We start from the raw sequence: 20,128 nt of genomic DNA on the forward strand, positions 1-20,128 counted from the left end.
TTTCACTGCAGACCTCTGCAGAAGTTGATCTTTTCCAGATCTAATGGGTTGCCCCATCGGATAAAGACACTGACAATGGTGCTTTCTCCAGTGGTACGGCTGTCTCTGGCCTGGTGGCTACAGACGTTCCACCTCAACAAGAGACGCCCCTTTTGAATCTCGAACTGGGTCCTCCTGACGATGGACGCCAGTCTCCGAGGTTGGGGGCTGTGACAGGTCCACACATCTTTAGGGAAGGTGGCCGACAGAAGAATCTGCTCTTCCAATCAATATATTGGTACTTTGAGCGGTATTCAGAGCTCTTCAGCAAGCTAGACTAGTTCTTCACGGAAAACCTGTGCAGGTCCAGTTAGACTACGCCACCACAGTGGCTTACATAAACCACCAAGGAGGAACCAGAAGTCAGGCGGCCCTGACACAGGTGTCCCGCATTCTGGCTTGGGCGGAAGGCAATCTCCCAGCTGTCTCGGCAGTATCACGACCATGTCTAGTTTTCACCTTTTGCCTGTTGACTTACCACTGCCAACTGTCTCCATGGATCTGTGTGTGTAAATTGCCTGGAGGATCTGTTCTGATCATGCTGCTGCTGCAGCACTTCTCTATGCATTCCTTCCACAGTGATTATTTTACCTGGGTCCTTTCCTGTCTGTGAACACTGCTAGCCCTGATTGGAATCACAGGTGTAGTTCTGACTCAGGGCCTGATTCAGAGCCGGACGCTATTTGCGCTCGCTCGTTCAGAAAAAGGGTCCGGCTATTTAAATTGAGCGCTCGCTCTTTGCGGTCTGTTGACGCCTCTATGTCTGAGCGAGCGAACGAAACATGCGCTCTCTATTTTATAAAGACGCTCTCCCTGGCCGCTCGCATCCTACGTCATCTCCGCTATTTATTTGATTAATCGAGTACATCGAAAGGCGTCTGAACTGCTCGCAGTGCTTGTGGTTGGATTTTCCTACCGCAATCATGCGAATAGTTCAGGCTAAGAGACAACCAAGTGACGTGGTCGATGACGCTGCTTTGTTAATTATGCACACCCGCCCGTTTTGACCGTTTGGCACGCCTGCGTTCGGATCTCCACTCCCCGTTTTCAAGCACCTTCCCCTGTTACCACCCACAAACGCCTCATCCTGTCACTCAAATTAGCAGGCACTCGCTGTTTTGCGAACACACGATTTACGACCGCACTGACTGGTTGGCGCATGCGCATTACGACCCATACGCATGCGCAGATGTGCGAACATCGCTCGGAGTGAACGAGCGGCTCTGAATCAGGCCCTCAGTGCTGCAGAAATGAGTACTCCCTCTGCATGTTGTGCCTTCCACCACTCAGAATGCTACTGCCAGACCACCTGTCCATATCCACCAATTGCAGCCAGACCCAGGGTATATATATCCTCCCCTGATTCTGGGCCTGAACATCTTGTTACTTCCGTGGTGTATGGTTCGTGCTGTTTCTGTATTCTAGTGTATCCATAAAACCTGCTACAGCAACCCCTGGTGCAATCCAAAAAACCTGCTACAGCAACTACTGGTGCAATCCAGAAAACCTGCTACAGCAATACCTGGCAATCCAGAAAACCTACTACAGCTATACCTGGTAATCCAGAAAACCTGCTACAGCTATACCTGGCAATCCAGTAATCCATCTAGTTCCCAAGATAGTGCAACTCCAGTGTTTTCAGCATCAGTTATAACCTTAGTCCTGTGTTCTGCTGCTAGCCCTACTCCTGGTTGGTCCCTGGCACCCCGCAAACCTGCATCGTGTTACCCTGCCTTGCTTCATGCTGTGGATCAACTCCTGCTCCTTCTACCTACCCATGCCCTCCCTGAACCTAAACTCCCAGACCTACCCATTCCTTCCTGAATCTGTTATTCCCAATTACCCAATCCAGCCTGAACCTGAGTTCCAGCCTTTGTCACAGCATTTCCGTATTACCCTGTTTAGCCCTCGTCTCAGCATTACCTGATTTCCCTTCAACCATTGTCACGTTATTCCAATCCAGAGTCAAGTTCCAAGTTCTTCAGTTCAATCCACGTTATTCCAGTCCAGAGTCAAGTTCCAAGTTCACCAGTTCAACTCAACAAGTCTTCCTGCCGGTCCCAGTCCGGTTCCTCCAAGTTCCTGTCATTCATCATCAAAGTCAGTTCTCACTGCTACATATATCTTGCAATAGAGCTATCTACGTCATCTGTGGTTCTAGTCATGCCGGTCTCCGTTGAATCCCACTTATCACCTGAGACAGGTAACGCACAGACACCATTCGTGACAGGCAGTGTTCATACCAGGAGTCCTCAACTGGAGAGCAGACTTCCTCAGCCATCAGGAAGTGCATCCAGGGGAATGGTTTCTTCACCAGGAGGTGTTTTAATTCCTAGTGAACAAGTGGGGCCTTCCAGAGATAAACCTCATGGCCTCCTGACATGACATCAAGCTGTCTATATACGGGTCAAGAACAAGAGACGAGGAGGCTCTTCTGGTAGATGCTCTGTCGGTCCGGTGGACCTTCCAGTTTGTGTACCTCTTCCCTCCGTTCTCCCTTCTTCCTTAAGTACTTCAGAAGTTCAAGCAAGGAGGAGGCACACTCCTGTTTGATAGCTCCAGCATGGCCCAGCAGTCACTGGTACTCAGATCTTCGGAGTCTCTCCATAGACACTCCGATGTTGTTGCCTCAATGTCTGGACCTATTGTCTCAAGGTCCTTGCCATTACCCGGACCAGGGTCGTCTGTCTTTGACGGCGTGGCTGTTGAGACAGCCCTTTTAAGGTCCACGGGATATTCCAGCTCTGTAGTTAACACCATGCTCAGAGCTCGGGAGCCTGCGTCTGCAGGAATTTACCACAGAGTGTGGCATACTTTGTTTGAATGGTGTCGACCTAGAGGCTATGATCCTTAGGTTTTTAGGATATCCAGGGTTTTGGCTTTCATACAGGCGGGCTTAGATCACGGTATTCGCCTTGCTTACCCTTCCTGATGTCCGCACCCCTATGCAAGGTGTACTTTGTATTTAGCCTCCCTTTGTTCCACCAGTGGCTCTTTGGGATTTGGCTGTGGTCCTGAGGGCTCTCCAAGGACCGCCGTTTGAACCACTGGGCTCAGTGGATTTAAAATGGCTTACAGCTAAGACTGTGTTTCTTCTGGCCATTGCTTCAGCCAGAAGGGTGTCAGATTTGTTGACCGTACCAATTCATTTCGGAAATCGGACTCTTTTTTTTTTTTTTTTTTTCTTTTGTCCTCTGGTTTCCGTAAGAAGGGTTGGCCTGCCACTAAGCGGACTTTGTCAGGATGGATTCGCATGGTGATTTTGAGGCTTACATTCATGAGGGCCTTCCTGTACCATCCTCTGTTGAAGCTCATTCTACTCGGTTTGTGGGTCCTTCGTGGGCAGCTCGTCGTGATGCCTCTGCTGTTCAGCTCTGCAAGGCAGCCACGTGGCCTACTGTCCATACCTCTGTGAAGTATTATGCATTTGATACCTTCGCCTCTCAGGATGCTTCCTTCTGGCAGCGGATTCTCCTTTCAGCACAGGAGCGGCCCCACCCTTAAAGGATACTGCTTTGGGACATCCCTAATGTATCCTGTGGATACCCTATGGACCCTGAAGTATAAAATGAGTTATGGTAAGAACTTACCCTCGTTATCTCTATTTCTAAGAATTCCATAGGGTTCAACAGGACTTCCGCCCTGTCACACCTCTACTGCAGATGGGCTTTGTTATGGTCACTGGTTTTTCTGTATCCTTCTGGTGAGAATGTGATTCTTGTGTGTTCCAGACGTTCTTCTCCTCCTCCTCCTGCCTATGGCTTGTTACGTAACCGATTTGCCTTGGCTTGGTGGCGGTGTATAGGAGAGGGACCCCAGTGCATCCTGGGAGGCTGAAAAATTAACTCTGAGGTGCCAGATGTCTGCCGCCATCGCCTGTACCTCAAGGTATCCTGTGGAACCTTATGGACTTCGTAGAAATAGAGATAACAAGAGTAAGTTCTTACCATATCTCATATTTTTACGTCAGTAAAGTTAGTGATGGTGGCACACCATGCATACGCACTATGTGAAAAAATGTTTCTTTGGCTGGCCACATTTCCCGGCAGTCCTGAACAAAATCTGGTCCTCATTCAGATGATTTGGACTGCTTGTATATTTGGAGCCAGTTTCCTCTAACACAATGAAATTGGCTGTCCAGCTCACTGTGGGCCTGATTCAGAGCCAGACGCTCTGATAAGAGCGCTCGCTCTGAATCAGGGCCCTCCTACCTCTTGTTGGAGCGGCCTCCTGGCCACTCGCATAGCTGTGGGTGACCACCCACAGCTTATGAGAGCGGCCAAAAAGATGGTCGCGATGGTCAAGACCATCTCGACCATCGGGCTTGCGACGAGACCCTGCGGTAGGGTCACGCTGCTGCAAGCCCAGGAGTGCTTTTGGCTCTATCAGAGCCAAAAGCACTCCCACTGACATCACTAGTGATGTCAGTGGGGCCGGCCCGTCTGGGCAGCAACGCCCCCGGCACGCCCACCAAAGGGGGCGTGCTGTCAATCAACACCGACAGCACGCCCCCTTTGGTGCGAGACCCATAGCGACGGCTTGGCCGTCGCTATTCGGGTCTCGTGCATGCGCATGACGGAGCTCCCTCCGTCGTGCGCATGTGCACTAGGGCACCATCGACCCGCTTGCGAGCAGGTCAGAATCAGGCCCTGTGTCTGTGGGAATGTTAAGGGATTAAAAGCATGGCCTCCAGTCTCAACTCTTCTGTGGGTGTTTTCTGTTTTTTTTCGCTCCAGAATATATTCTAGTTGTTCTATCTTGATATGCTAGTCAGTTATTAATATTATTTTTTTGTATCTTGTTTTGTTTTACACAATATTTAATAATAAATGAAATGGTTTAGCTTATTCTTTAAAGTTTCAGATACTTTGAAAAATTTACTTATGAAAAGCCACTCCAAGAGCTTTTTTTATTGGTCACAAATTGTTATGTAGCTTGTGTTTGGGAGTATTTGTTCCATATTTATTGTCGTAGCTTCTCAGAAAAATAATTCACTTCTCTTTTATGTACTACAGGATATCAGACTCACTTAGTGATATCCGGGCCAGAACTAGTATTACAGAAGCCGTCATGGGGAAAAGGTGGTCCTGCCCCCAGTGTAAAATCGGCATTATGGAGGAACGAACCTTGCGCTGTCAGAGAATGGAACAACCTGCCTCCGCAGAGCAACGAAAACTCACAACTCGGACAGTTGATGTATGCTAACTCTCGACCGAAAACTGAAGACACGCGAGGGCTGAGGGAAGAAAGTATCAGGTAATTATAAGGGAAGAATTAAAAATAAATGTCAAGAGTTCTTGTAATACAGCAATACAGGAAGTTTGGGGTATAACACCATGTGCAAATTATGATAAACAAACATATTGGGCAGAATTTTTTTGCATTTCTCTGTGTGGGGAAAAGTGGGGAGTCCTACTCAATGACAGTTTGGGGTAACATGTCTTGTTTTTCCCAGCAGTGAGACTGCACCACTGACCAAGAACATCCTAGACGACATCAGTACAATGTTTGATGACCTTGCCGAGCAGCTGGAAGCCATGTTGGATTGAGAATGTCTGCTCACTTTTTTGGCACTTTAGCTGGGACTGCATGACAGCACAGCTCCACTAACATTTAATTGGGCATCTTAAATTAATAGTTGTGGCTCCACCTATTGCACAGTAGTTATTGTCATGAATTTTGCAGTGATTATTTTGGAACTCTTGTGCAGCAGCTGCACTTTATCCCAATTCTATTGCGTTGAGCCGATGAGAGTATCGTACAGCTCTGAATTTCCTCCATGTGCTGATGACAGGGGAATATAAAGCAGAACCATCTGAAAGGACTATATATTTGCTATAAAGTTCCTCACCCAAGCTTGTGTGTATACCGCCACACCCATTTCAGCTTCATTAAACTGCATTACCCTCTCATTCCTAAAATGAAACTGTAAATGTTTTTTTTAAGAAATCTATTATAAAATATATTATATATATATATATATATATATATATATATATATATATATATATATATATATATATATATATATATATATATATAACACCATGTCTATAAATATATATTTACTAACCAGACCATGCCTGCATTATTCATTTCTTGGTGGTATACAGTTATCAGCAGTAGAATACATTATTGATTGTTTTGGGTGTTTCTCGAATATCTTCAATGCCGTAGATTTGAATTTGGGGGGCGATTGCTTTAGGTCTGATTTACATTGTTCTAATCCACCATGTCCTTCAAATTTTTACATCCCTTTCAATCAGGTGTTTTTACTAATCCACACATGTTAACATGTTAGTGAATTTTTACATGTCTCCTAGGATCTCATGTGACCATTCCATAATGCCACCACAAAAGAGCATTACCTGTATGAAAGGGCCACATACAGTATACCTAGGCCAAGGACAGTAGCTTGTCACCTAAGTAACTGCTGCAGATTTATGACTTTATTTGTCTAGCTGCCTTATTTCTTTATTTAAATTCTGTTTATTAAAGGTTTATCAAAATAGAGAAGAAATAGTGAATTACAACAAAAATAGATGTAAGTAAGCATGTAGTAACAATAGTATAGGTCTTGCAATGATATAATAGTTAAGAGTTTTTGGTTTTAAATAATATCAGTGTTCTTCGTGATCAATGTTTAGCCAATATTAATCCAAACATTTAATAACCATATACTTAAAAATGTGTTCAATCATCAGCATGTAACAGCATTTAACATAAAGAAAATCTGGTATTTTATTACAAAAATGCCAGACTTTAGTGCATTCCCAAAAATTTGGATAAAAGGAAGCTTTTGTGTAACGACATTTAGGACAGCAGCCCGATTCAGTACTGACCACATGTCTACGTTGATGTTGTGATAGGTATGCTCTATTTATAACCCTCAGATGTACTTCTTGTAGCATTGCTGTTCTTAAATGTTTCATAGTAGACTCAACTTCAGCAATAGAAGGGATTGATGTGATGTCTTTAGACCAATTAATGTAGGTATACTCAAAATTTTAGAAATACAACAGTAAAAAGATTTTTAGACAGATATTTGGTGCGATAAACAGTAGCGGTAATAAAAGTCAATAATGACATTAATGGGTCGGCATTCTGGGGTAGTGACATAGCAGGGGTAAGAGATTAGATATACTGTAGCTGTAGTTACATATAAAAACACTTGTTCGTATTAGCATATGTATAAATTAGGTCACTTAAAGTTCTAAAAGAGCCACCTGGATCAAAAATATATTTTATTAACAAAAGACACTTTGAACCCCACTGAGAAAATATTATATTGTCCAAAGCTGGTGGAAAGTATGGGTTGCCACAGATAGTAATATAGGGAGTATATAACCAATTACGTTTCAACTTGCGGTTAGTAGAAATCCATGCCAAGCAAGGAACTTTAAACATTGGGTTATCAAGAAGAGTAGGGTTTTGGGAGTGTGCAGGAGGGAGGGCACTAGGGGAAAGCGGAGCAAACATTGCTTTATCGAGAACAGTAGAGGTGTAAATAGGGCGGTCTAAAAGCCATTCTGATATATATAACGGAAAAACAAAAAAATATAAGGAGAAAGCTGTAAGATCTGGGACGCTCAATCTGCCGTCTGAACATGAGAGAGCACTTTAGCTATAGCAATTCTAGGTTTTCCATTACCCCACAAAAATTTTATGAATATTCGATGTACATTAGTAATGTCATCTTTAGTCATAGCTGTGGGCACCATTTACATTACATATGAGTTATTAGGGAAAATTATACTTTTTTTTTGTAACGGCTACTCTACCCATTAGTGATAAAGGCAAAGATGTCCAATTGGTGAGCATACTCAGTATGAATTTTAGTAAGGGAGAGAAGTTAACTGAATAAAGAGGATCTAAATTTCAAGGGATGTAGATCCCTAAATATTTAAGTTTATTTCTTATAATACTAAATGAAGAAAGGGCAGGTAGGGAAAGGAAATCACAGGGAGAACCAGTTACAGGTAAGTATTCTGACTTGGCTACATTGACACGATACCCCGCAAAAGAACCAAATTGCTCTATAATTCTGTGCACCTCAGGTACCGAGGAGGCCGGGTCAGAGACAAATAAAAGCATATAGTTTGTGAAAAGAGCGACAATGGGCTCCACCTGGCTTACATCAATCCCGCAGAATCCTGGACACCGGCGCAGAGTTACTGCTAGGGGTTCTAGGGCAATTGTGAACAACAGTGGGGAGAGATAACATCCTTGTTGGGTACCCATATGAATATGATCGGTTAATTGCTTCCCAACAAAATTAACCCTAGTGTGTATATATATATGTGTGTGTGTGTGTGTGTGTGTGTGTGTGTGTGTGTGTGTGTGTGTGCATGTAGTAGGGAATATAGAGTGTAAGCTCCACTGGGGCAGGGACTGATGTGATTGGCCAAATATTCTCGGTAAAAGCGCTGCGGAATATGTGTGCGCTATATAAATAACTGGTAGTAATAATAAGAATATTAAAAGATACAGTGGAGATTGAGATAAAGTACCAGCCAATCAGCTCCTAATTGACATGTTATAGGATGTGTTTGAAAAATGAGTTAGGAGCTGATTTCCTGGTACTTTATCTCCATCCAAGGCTTAGTAAATAGACCCCTTTATGACTCTCCGAGGCTTAGTACATCTGCCCCAGAATCTCTTTAAGGTCCTGGTCCCCTGTGGATCTTAGCCAATGATCTGCAGAGAGAACTCTGCGTATATTAACTGTAGAGTGTCTACCCAATAAAACCCGTTTGGTCCCCATGGATCAGTGAAGGTAAAACTAGTTTTAACCTGTCGGCCAGAATCTTCGTCAATATTTTATAGTCGCTGAGTTAAAACATCGGAGTAATTTATTAGTGAGAATTAAATTATAAGTGGAGGTAAGGCTTTTTTACATTTCTGGAAGAAAGTAGTTAATAATATTATCCACTGACCTTATCAGGGCCAGGAGTCTTTCTGGGTTTAGTTTTGTAATAACCTTCTGTACTTCAAGTCAGAAGATAGTTGAGGTCAGGGTACATTAGACCAGAATGAAAGGTGGTTGTGGGAATTGGGTGGTGAATGATCATACAGAGAAGTATAAAAGTCTCTAAAGACTGTTGCGATCTGGGAGCTAGAAGTGGTATATGTACCCTCAGGTTTTTGAAGGTGTTTAATGAGAGTGGAAGTCCAAGGACCTCTTAGTGAATTAGAAAGAGCCTGACCTGTTTTATTTCCAAATTTATTAAATTGAAATTCCTTATGGAAAGTGAGTCGATCTCCAATTTCATCTAAAATCCCATCAAAATTAGTTTTCTGTTGCAAATAGGATTGTTTATTAAGCTGGGTAGAAGAAAATTTACATTTGTGGGAGGTTTCTGTAAGAGCTGATTGGGATGACTTAAAGCTAGAAATTTCTTCTTATGGCTGGCAACATAGGAAATTATATCACCTCTAACTACCGCCTTAGAGGTTTGCCAGAACAATAGGGTGATGTCAAGTTCATGGGCTAAGTTATCATGCTTGTACACCTGCCACGAGGATTCAACTCGGCTATGGAATTTGAGGGAGGAAGTGAGGTATGAAGGAAATCTGCAATGTCTGAAAGGGCCTTTGTCAATGAGACCCACAGACTAATGTGTGGTACGATATACGTATATTCTCCATTTTGCTGCCTAGGACTCTCAAATAAAGGGAGTCTGCTATTAGGATGTAATCAAGTCTAAAGAGGGTCCCAAGAGCTGCCGACAAGCATGAATAATCTCGGCCTATCAGGTGTTAAGCCCAGTCATATGTAATTGCTGCAATATATGGTATACCAAGTTTAGGAGGGTGGGTACCTGTCTTGGGAGTATGACTGTCCATTACCCAGGAAGATACCATGTTGAAGTCTCCGCAAAAAATCCTATTAGTGTCAGCAAATCTATATAACTTAGAAGAGAGAGAAAAAATTGTTTATTGTACGTATTTGGTGCATATATATTCCATAACACGTAAGGTACATCAAGAATGGTAACCTCAAGGATAAGATACTGGCCTTCAGGATCAATAATAGAAGGAAGGCCATTAACAGGGAGAAATAGTTTGGCCAGTAATACTACCCCTCGGGATTTAGAGTTAAAGACATGATGCGACCACCCGCCAGTTCAGTGTATTAAGTTTAGTAACCTAAGATTCAATCAAATGGGTTTCCAGAAGAAACGGCAGGTCAATATGCATTTTATTCAGATAAATCAGATTTATTTAGCATTTTATAGGAAAGCTGAATCCTCCCACATTCCATACATTGAGCAAAGGAAAAAATTATCATGTAAAAAATGAGTGCAGAGAGAGGGAAGGTAGGAAAAATAAGAGATCTGGTAAGACCTTACCTTTGTTATTTCTATTTCTACGAAGTCCATAAGGACCCACAGGAGACCTTGGGGTATAGGTGATGTAGTCGTCGGGCACCTCAATAGTTACATTTTGCAGCCTCCCAGGATGCATCGGGGCCCTTCTCCTATACCCCGCCCCCAAGCCAAGGCACCTTCAGTTACGTAACAAGCCAATGGCCGGAGGAGGAGATAAAGAGAGAGAAGAAAGTCTGGAACACACAATTATCACATTCTCACTCAGAAGGAGACGGAAAACCGGTGACCAGAACACAGCCCATCTGCAGCATAGGTCTGACAGCGTGGGAGTCCTGTGGATCCCTATGGACTAGAGATAACAAAGGTAAGGTCTTACCATATCTCTTATTTTCTACTGCAGGGTCCATAGGGCTCCACAGGAGACCTTGGGGATGTCCCAAAGCAGTCTCTTCAAGGGTGGGGACGCTCCTGTGTATAAAGGAAGCATCCTGAAAGGCGAAGGTATGAAATGCATAATACCTCACAAAGGTATGGACAGAAGACCACATGGCGGCCTTGCAAAGCTGAACAGCTGAGGCGCCATGGCGAGCTGCCCATGAATGACCCACAGACCGAGTGGAATGAGCATTAACAGAGGGCGGCACTGGAATACCCTCATGGGTGTAAGCCTCAGAGATCGCCATGTGAATCCACCTTGCCCATGTTTGTTTATTGGCAGGCCATCCCTTCTTATGGAAACCATAGGGGACAAACAAAGGGGCATATTCAATTAGCCGCGGGGTTTACCCCGCGGCTAATTATCGTGCTTGACGTAATTCAATTAGCGGGGATTGCACGCGCGGGTGTCCCCTAGACCCCGCTTGCGAGTCCCCGCTGTCGGCCTTTACCTCGCACCTCATGTAGGTGCGAGGTAAAATATGCGTGTAGCCGTCCTAATCGGGCTTGCGCTAGATGCTATAACACACTGTTTCCGCATTGCTCGCGGAAACAGTGTGTTCCCGCGTGCGACATAGGAGTTAATGGCGCGGGGAAAAAGCTATTTTATTGAATAGCTTAACCCCGCGCCTCGGGACTATCAAGCCCCAATTACTCGCGGGAGAGGTCCCGCGGGTAATTGGATATGCCCCAAAGAGTCCAATTTCCATAGAGAACTGGTACGGTCCAAATAAATCCTGAGGGTACGTACCACATTGTAATAGAAAAGAAGGAGGGAAATTCCGCACAGAACCAATGTCAAATAAATACAAACCAACAATGTCGTATCTCTCTGTCTAATAGATCATGGATAAACGGTGGTGGTGCTCCCAAAGCCCAATATAAAGTCTGGGGCAATCTTGATTGAATTAAGAATAAAGAATTAAAATATAGCTTTTAATAAACACAACTTAAAATTGCAAAGGGACCCATGTTAACACAGATACAACATATTATTATATTTATACACAAAATATATCAAAAATATTGACTGGGGGCGTGGCTTGGAAGCCGAAGAAGATGGTGACATGGAGTCGGGGCTCTGCCTAACCTGACCCCATTATCCCGGAGCATCCTCTGCTACACTGCGCTTTCAGAGCGCATCGCCGCTGTGAGCCACCCTAGCCCCCCAGAGCGGGTGTTCCTGAAGCCCAGTGAGTCATCCACACCCAGAGGCAGATTACCGGACCTCGCGGCCGGCCGCAGCCGCGACTTGAAGTGCTGGGACTAGATCCCCCAGCCCTTCCCCTGCTATATCTGCGCCGCCGGCGGGTCTCATAAAGCCCGCTTGTCGGGCTATAGTACACAGACCGCGAGCGGCAACCAGGACACGCAGGGACACCACTGGCCGGGTCCCTGCAGCCGCACACCAACACAAGGGCCCTGCAGTTCTTCCTGAACGCACGTGGCCATTAGACGCCGGAGCCATATCACCCCTTCAAGAAGGCAAGGTGCTATGTCACCCTAGACAGACCACTGGGATACAGAGAAAAAAGAAAAAAAAGGAGAGAGATTTCATATAAAAACACTAACTTTGTGACCAGCTATTACTGTATACCTGAAGGTCTCCATTTGCCTCCCTTGTTTCTCTTCTTTCTGAGGAACTGTTACAATATCAACATCCACCACTAGATGATGCTGTTGCTCTTTTTTTTTCTCTTTAAGGTGCGTACACACTAGACGATATGCTCCCTGAGCGATATCGTGCAGTGTGTCCCCGGCAGGCTGTGCTCAATGTCGTTCATGACATTGAGCACAGCCGCTGAATGATATCATTAACGATATCGTTCAGCGCCGGGCTCTCTCCCCCATTCCCCAACATGCAGCAACCTGACGAGGTCGTCAGATTGTGCTGCATGTTCAGGCGATGGACAATGTCGGAAACAACCAGTGGGAGTGCGCATCGCTGGTCGTTTCCGAAATAAAAGTGCACGATTACTGAGCGATTGCACGATTACGATGTCGTAATCGTGCAGTCGCTCAGTAATATCGCCCAGTGTGTACCCACCAATACTTTCTGCATGGATAAATTCATGGCTCCACCACCTAATCCTAAAACGCAACAGGCCAAGGGTAACAATAAGCGTGCAGACCAACCCACAGATATTGTGGAAGACATGCGTCACACACATAACCCTGAACCTGCCGTTACTCATACTTAGACAGGACCGGCACCTGTTCCCCTCTCATATATGGAGGTTGTCAGAGCAATTAAAGAAACGGTGGAACCACTACTGCAGAATCAAGCGGATAAATTCATGGGAGCTCTGGCTGATATCAAAACACAAATATCCTCTATTTCCCAGCAAGTACGCGAGAATGAGAACAGGATCAGAGCCAACTTTCATGAACTCTCAGACCTAAAACAACAAGTGTCCACCATGTCGACTACTCAACAGCAATTATTGTCCAAAGTTGACGATCTGGAAAATAGATCCAGACGCAACAACCTACGACTACTGGGTCTTAACGAAACAATTAAAGGCACTGATCTCACTAAGTTCCTTCAAGTTGACCTTCCAGAGCTACTTGGCATCTCAACTGAGCTGAATAACTTTGAAATTGAAAGAGCGCATAGGCTGGGCCCTTTCCGAGATTCGAATACCTCACGCCCCAGAGCTGTCATCTTCAAGTGCTTAAACTTCCGACACAAAGATCTCATTTGGTCGACTGCCCGACAAAAAGGCCCTATTTAGTGGGATGGTCAACGCATCCTCCTATTTCAGGACTACTCTGCAGAGGTTGCCAGAGCTCGTAGAAACATGTCTCCAATTTGTTCACAACTTATCAAGTCAGGAACTCGCTTCGCTCTCCTATTCCCAGCTAGACTTCGCATTTTCACATCTCAAGGTCCTAAAGATTTTACAGAAGTCGCTTTCCTTAACGAAGAAAGTGAAGCAGCTGGCTCCTCCTCAATGGACCATAATGATCGACTCCATGAAGATTTCATATCTGCTTCGACACTTACATCAGGTTTTATTTAAATTCTTAAGACATATCCATACTCTGATCTAGAGCTATAATGCTCTATTTATGATGTTGCTCTACAGCTATTGCCATTAATGTTTTTCTTCTTAAAAAATGGCTGTAGTCACTGGTTACAGTTCTAACAATATGTATACTTTTGATTCACGATTTCATCGTACAAATATTTATTTTCATTTCCTTTTTATTTTTGTGTTTATGCGTTTATATTATATAGGTTGCAGGTGTTTTAATATATGCAATCTATCTACTGTTCACACTGATTTAATTGTTTATGTCGTCAGGACCACATTTACCACTTACTGGTACTATGTGGAAATTATTTCCACCTACGCTATAACCTCTTGCTATTTACATTATCTAATCTCCGTAACATGTGATGTCTTCCCACCTTAGATTCTGTATCTGGAATGTTAGGGGGATCCATACGCCAGTGAAGAGAAGGCGCATATTGACATACCTTAATAAACTCAAATCCAATGTCACTTATTTACAGGAAACACACTTGACTCCCACAGAACATGCCAAACTAAATACACTACATCACCAGGTGTTGGCGTCCTCATCATATGGCTCTAAGTCGCGGGGTGTGGCAATTTTGCTGCGTAAAGGTATCCAGTATGAAATCCACTCCACTGATGTGGACCAAAATGGCCGATATGTCCTCATGGATGTTACCTTGGACGGCACTAGATACTGTTTATGTAATGTATACGGCCCCAATGTATATGACAAATCCTTTCTTAGGATTGATTAATAAATTATACTCCTTTTCGAATTCTAACATTATACTAGGGCCTATTCATTGAAATTATAATGTCCCTATATACTTCTCCCCCTACACAGATCCTTACCAACAGATATTTATCACCTTCTTTCTATATACAGAGGGGGACGAGACAGGGTTGCCCGCTCTCTCCACTCCTGTTCGCAATTGCGCTTGAACCGCTAGCGATAGCGATAAGAGAAAAAACGGAGATAAAGGGCATTACTGTCAGAGACCAAGAATGTAAATTATCCTTATTTGCGGATGATATGATGCTCTATCCCTGCACTTTTAGAAACAGTTACCATGTTTGGCTCTTTAGCAGGTTATCGAATCAATGTGAATAAATCCGAATTGCTTTCCATCAACTCATCTACCTTCCTAACCTCATACCCCCATATAGCTTCTCTCTTTACAGTCGCAACACACAATCTCAAATATTTAGGTATATTCATACCTGCACAACTAACCTCTCTTTATGCAATTAATTTCTCACCGTTGCTGCATAAGTTAAACTCCCAACTCCAAAATTGGAAGGATCTTAAACTTTCCCTCCTCGGACGAGTGACTGTGGTAAAAAGTGTGGTATTCTCAAAGCTAGCATACCTTCTACAAACCTTACCCATTACACTAACAAAAACTGATTTATTGAGGTTCAAGCAAATTTTCTTTAAATTTATCTGGCAGTACAAGAAGCCTAGGATGCCCCGATCTCGAGCCTATTTACCAAAAAAACAAGGAGGCCTGAGCGTCCCAAACATTTCTGCATTTGCAAAAGCTGCCTTATTCCGATACATAACAGACTGGCTACTACATACCGACCACTACACTAACTCCGCCCTGGAGGAAGCGTTATTCTATCCCTATGCTCCAGCGGCTTTGCTGCACTCCCCAAAAGCAAACATTCCTATGACATTTCGTTCTAATGTTTTATTTTGGGACACTTACACTACATAGCTGAAAGTTAATACACATTTAAAGAAAAATCCCTCCTCATCTCCCTACATCCCTTTATGGGGCAACCCAAGTTCCCCCCCCTCTTTTGACAATCCCCTTTTTAAATTGTGGAGTAAAAAAGGTATCATGTCTATTAGGGATGTATTTGACCCAGGTGGCTTTATACTTTCTTTTATGCAATTACAAGACAAATTTGATATCCCACGTTCACAATTTTTTATGTTTTTACAAGCACGTCATTTTATCCAATCGCTGGATAACCCCTTATGGACTTCAGACCACATAGATACCATGCCCCGGATTTTATCTTTATGTCGCTCAACTAAGTTCAGAATAAATTATCTTTATAAACATCTGATAGGAACATCTATTCATACTTGGTCGAAAATTGCTGAAACGTGGCACACAGAAATACCTGAGCTGTGTGATTTTGAGTCAATTATTATGGACTTGGAGTATGTCTTACCCTGCCTTAAATCGGTGCGATTACAAGAAATTCACCTCAGAGTTCTAAACCGCACATACATCTCTCCCACCCAAAGGAAACGTTTTGTCCCATTGGAGGAAGGCAACTGTGTAAAATGTAATTGTTCTGAGGCCTCCCTTTCACATAACCTCTGGTACTGCAGAAAAATCCATAGATTTTGGAATAAAATTTTATATTATCTAAACAACACACTACACCTTAAACTGTCCAAAAACGCAGCAGCTCTTATTTTTGCTAATTTCTCAATATGGGAGACAGACTCCTCCTTAGAATTATGGAAACCTTCTTTGAGGGTCATGGTTACAGTGGACAAACAACTCATTCTTAAATATTGGATCCTAAAATCTGCACCCACTTTAAATGAATGGAAAACTGCACTGCTGGAGGTTATTTATGGTGAGAGACGTATGGCATTTCTCAATGTCGAAAAAGGAGTGCAAATTTTCTCCAAAAAAATGGGAACCTTATATATAATGTTTACCAATCCAAATCCAGAGCAATATATGGAAGGTCTTTGAAAACACGGAATGGCTTATGCTAAGACACATTACCTAAAATAACTTCTGTCATCGTTATATATATGTGCTTCTCCTCATGAAATCCCTTCTGACAACATATTCCTCCCTATCTGATTTCGATTCCCCTTTCTTTGTAATTTCACTCCCTCTATTTTATTTAATTCTCATCCCCCTTTTCTTTTTCTATATATTTATTTGACGACACGAATTATATTGATACGTTGATGACAAATTATTAAAGCATCAGCCAGTGTGTGTACTGATTATACAAGTTAGGTAGTCTGAATGACACTGCTTATGTGTTACTCTAGATTTTTTTTTCTTTTTTTTTTCACAATGTATTATACTGATCATTTTACAGTACATATAATTTCTGTTTATTTGATATGTTAGGTTATTTTCGGGTACTTTTTTCTGTGCCCTGAACCAATTTCAATTCACGTTTGCTTTGGTTTTGAAAAAATTAGAAAAAATTATTAACAGTAACTTTGTGTATTGTTTGTTTCAAGAAACAGACCAGTTGTATATCTGATAATTTTATTACATTCAATTCTTGGATTGTACAGTGTATTGTATTTATTACATTCAATTCTTGGATTGTACTTCTACTGTTCAATAAAAAGATATAAAAATTTTTTACTGATTGGCGAGAATAGGGGTACCAAGTCCTATGACTCATAGGTTAATCTATAAGTCATATCAAATGAATGTAAAACTTATGCCAAAAATTAGGTACCCCTGTAACCGTATTGGTATATGCACAAGGTGATTATTTATCTGAGCCTGATAGATATGTGGAAAAGTTGGATTGATTATTATTTGCTGTGTTACCACTCTTCCCCAATCAAACTCCTTAAATAAGAACCTACAGTACCTGGTATTCCCAGGTGGTCTTCCATCCAAGTACTAACCAGGCCCAATACTGTATAGCTTCCAAGATCAGACGAGATTGGGCACATCCAGTTAGGTATGGCTGTAGGTATATGGTCACTCTGGGAAGTATGAATGCCCTGGTAAACACCAAGCAAGATGGTTTGTAGAACTGTCTTTTGGTAGGAGAACAAGCCACCACATCGGCAAAACGCGCGTCCAACCATCAACAGGTCCGGACGTTGAGGCAACAGCAACAAAGTGTTGATGGAGAGACTCCGAAGATCTGAGTACCATTGACGTCTGGGCCACGCTGGAGTGACCAGCAGAAATGTGCCTCTGTCTCCCTAGAATTTTCGAAGAACTTGAGGAAGAAGGGAGAACAGAGGGAGTTGAGCACTCCTGGAATGAACACTGCAGAGATTGCCTTCCGTCCCAAGTCAGAATGCGGGACACTTCCACTAGTGTCGCCAGACTACGAGTTTCTCCCTGGCGGTTTACGTAAGCCACCGTGGTGGCGTTGTCTGACTGGACATGCACAGGTTTTCCGTAAAGCAGTAGTCTTGCTTAAAGAGCTTTTAGAACCGCCCTGAGTTCCAATATGTTTATTGGAAGGACGGAGTCCTCTCTCGTCCGCCTTCCTTGGAAGAAGTGTGGACCAGTCACTGCAGCCCAACCCCGGAGACAGGCATCCGTCGTCAGGAGGACCCAATCCAGGATCCAAAAGGGGCAGCCCTTGGTGAGATGACCTGTGTGAAGCCACCAAGTCAGACAGACACACCTCCAGAGAAAGCACCAATGTCTGGGTTCGTATCTGGCGTGGAGATCCGTCCCACCTGGAGAGGATTAGAGTCTGTAGAGGCTGGGAATGAAATTGGCCATACTCCACCGTGTCGAATGTCGACACCATGGAGCCCAGTAACTGCATTGCCGAGTGAATCGACACCCAGGGACTGTGCAGGCAGCTGCGTACCCACTGCTACCAGGTGGAAATATTGTCTTTTGTCAAGAAAATTCTCTGTTGTTGAGAATCTAACAATGCCCCAAGATAAAGCATCCTCTGTGAGGGTCTCTGATCGTCCACCCGTGAGTTTGCAGCACTGAGATTGTCAGCTGTAGATGCTTTAGAAGTATTTCCGGAGACCTGGCTAGCAACAGCAGGTAGTCCAGATAAGGCAATAGACGGACCCCCTACAGCCGCAGATGGGCCGCCATAACTGTCCTAAGATTGGTGAATACCCTGGGTGCCGTGGACAGACCAAACGACAGGGCCTAAAACTAGAAGTGTTGCTGTAACACTGCGAACCTGAGGTACCTCTGGTAAGCTGAAACTATCAGGATATGCAAGTATGCATCCCGAATATCCAGAGACCCCCAAGGAGAGGCCCGCCCCGTCAGGCTGAAGGTTTAGGGTCAGGCTTAGCAGCTGGACGTCTAGTGCTCCAAGCCTGTTCCTTGGGCTTTGCGACCTTCTTGCTTTCGGAAGGTCTGAGAAAGGACTGGACCTTAGTTTTACCCTGAGGACCGTACGTCCGAAAGGACGAAGTCCCGGAACCCGAAGGCACCGGAGCCAAGGGTAAACAGGCAGACTTGGCCGCCGCCAAAGTGTCCACTATTTTGTCCAAATCTGGCCCAAACAAAACCTGTCCATTGAAAAGTAGACATTCTAGTCCTTTGTTTGACTCAGCATCTGCTCTCCAAGATCATAACTAGAGAGCGTCTTGCAGAAACAGCCGCAGCTGAAATGCGAGATGTTAAGAGACTAACATCCAGAGCCGCCTCATTGATATATGTGGCAGAATCCCTGTGGTAACCTACCAGTTCTATTTGTTAACTGGTAGCCTCTAAGGGCAAAGACGCCTCCAGGGAATTTGCCCAATGTGCCATGGCTCTAGCCACCCAGCAAATAGCCATAGCTGGCCTGGCGACCCCCCCAGAGAGGGCATAGATGGACTTTAAACACACTTCTACCTTCCTGTCCGTAGCATCCTGTAAGGAGGACATGGAAGGTATAGGAAGGGTAGCGCTTTTAACTAAGCGAGTAATATGAGAGTCAACTTGAGGAGTTTCCCACTTAAAGAAATACTTATCCTCAAACGTATAAGTGGCCTCCAAAACGTCTTTGCGGCTAGAACCACCTTCCTGGAGTTTTCCAGGCTTCCTCTAAATGTTCAACCAGCGAATCCGACAGAGGAAAAACTGTAGCTGAACTCTTAATTTCTTTAAAGAAAGCATGTTTGGATTTTGCGGCCGAGGTATCCTCATCCCCAATATCCATAGCTACACGGACCGCACAGATGAGGCCGTATACATAGATTTTAGACTTAGGTTCAGTGTCCTTTTGGGGGAGCTCTGACTCTGATAAGTCCTGAAATTCCCCGTCATCAGTCGACACATCATCTTGATAATAGGTGGACTAAGAGGACCGCAATTCCTTTCTAGCTGGGTTACATTATGTAACCACTCCGTCAGGTTTTGCACCGTAGTGGAGAGAGAATGGACCCACATGGGTGCAGGACACACCTGATAAGGTGTAGGTTGTAAAGGCATATTTTGTGCCACAACCAGCTGTCGGGAGGTACCCTGTAAGGAAGAAGGCATAGCAACCTGCGGTGCGTACCCCAACTGTGGGGACACTGGAGGAGGTGCTGTACACCGTCCCACCAGGGTCTTTAGAGCCTGTGCCAAACAAGCCCATGGC

The 20,128-nt window shown here is 44.0% G+C and overlaps 1 protein-coding gene and 1 pseudogene across 2 annotated transcripts in view; one reads left to right on the forward strand and one right to left on the reverse strand.

Moving 5' to 3' along the window:
• CASKIN2 (CASK interacting protein 2) overlaps nt 1-5,992 on the forward strand; it is a 48,120-nt gene extending 42,128 nt beyond the window's left edge. Inside the window, exons 20-21 of one of the 2 annotated variants that reach the window (XM_088482559.1) lie at nt 5,055-5,295; nt 5,498-5,992. In XM_088482559.1, coding sequence (XP_088338685.1) covers nt 5,055-5,295; nt 5,498-5,588 — 332 coding nt within the window. In that variant the 3' untranslated portion in view covers nt 5,589-5,992. Of the gene's footprint in view, nt 1-5,054; nt 5,296-5,494 lie in introns of both variants that reach the window. The other variant, XM_088482558.1, reaches the window with a different exon arrangement.
• Nucleotides 5,993-17,419: 11,427 nt separating this feature from the next.
• LOC148511814 (5S ribosomal RNA) lies at nt 17,420-17,538 on the reverse strand (annotated as a pseudogene).
• Nucleotides 17,539-20,128: the final 2,590 nt, after the last annotated feature.

The sequence above is a fragment of the Taudactylus pleione genome, unplaced genomic scaffold, assembly GCF_031769625.1.
Source record: "Taudactylus pleione unplaced genomic scaffold, aTauple2 ptg000290l, whole genome shotgun sequence".
NCBI lineage: Eukaryota > Metazoa > Chordata > Amphibia > Anura > Myobatrachidae > Taudactylus > Taudactylus pleione.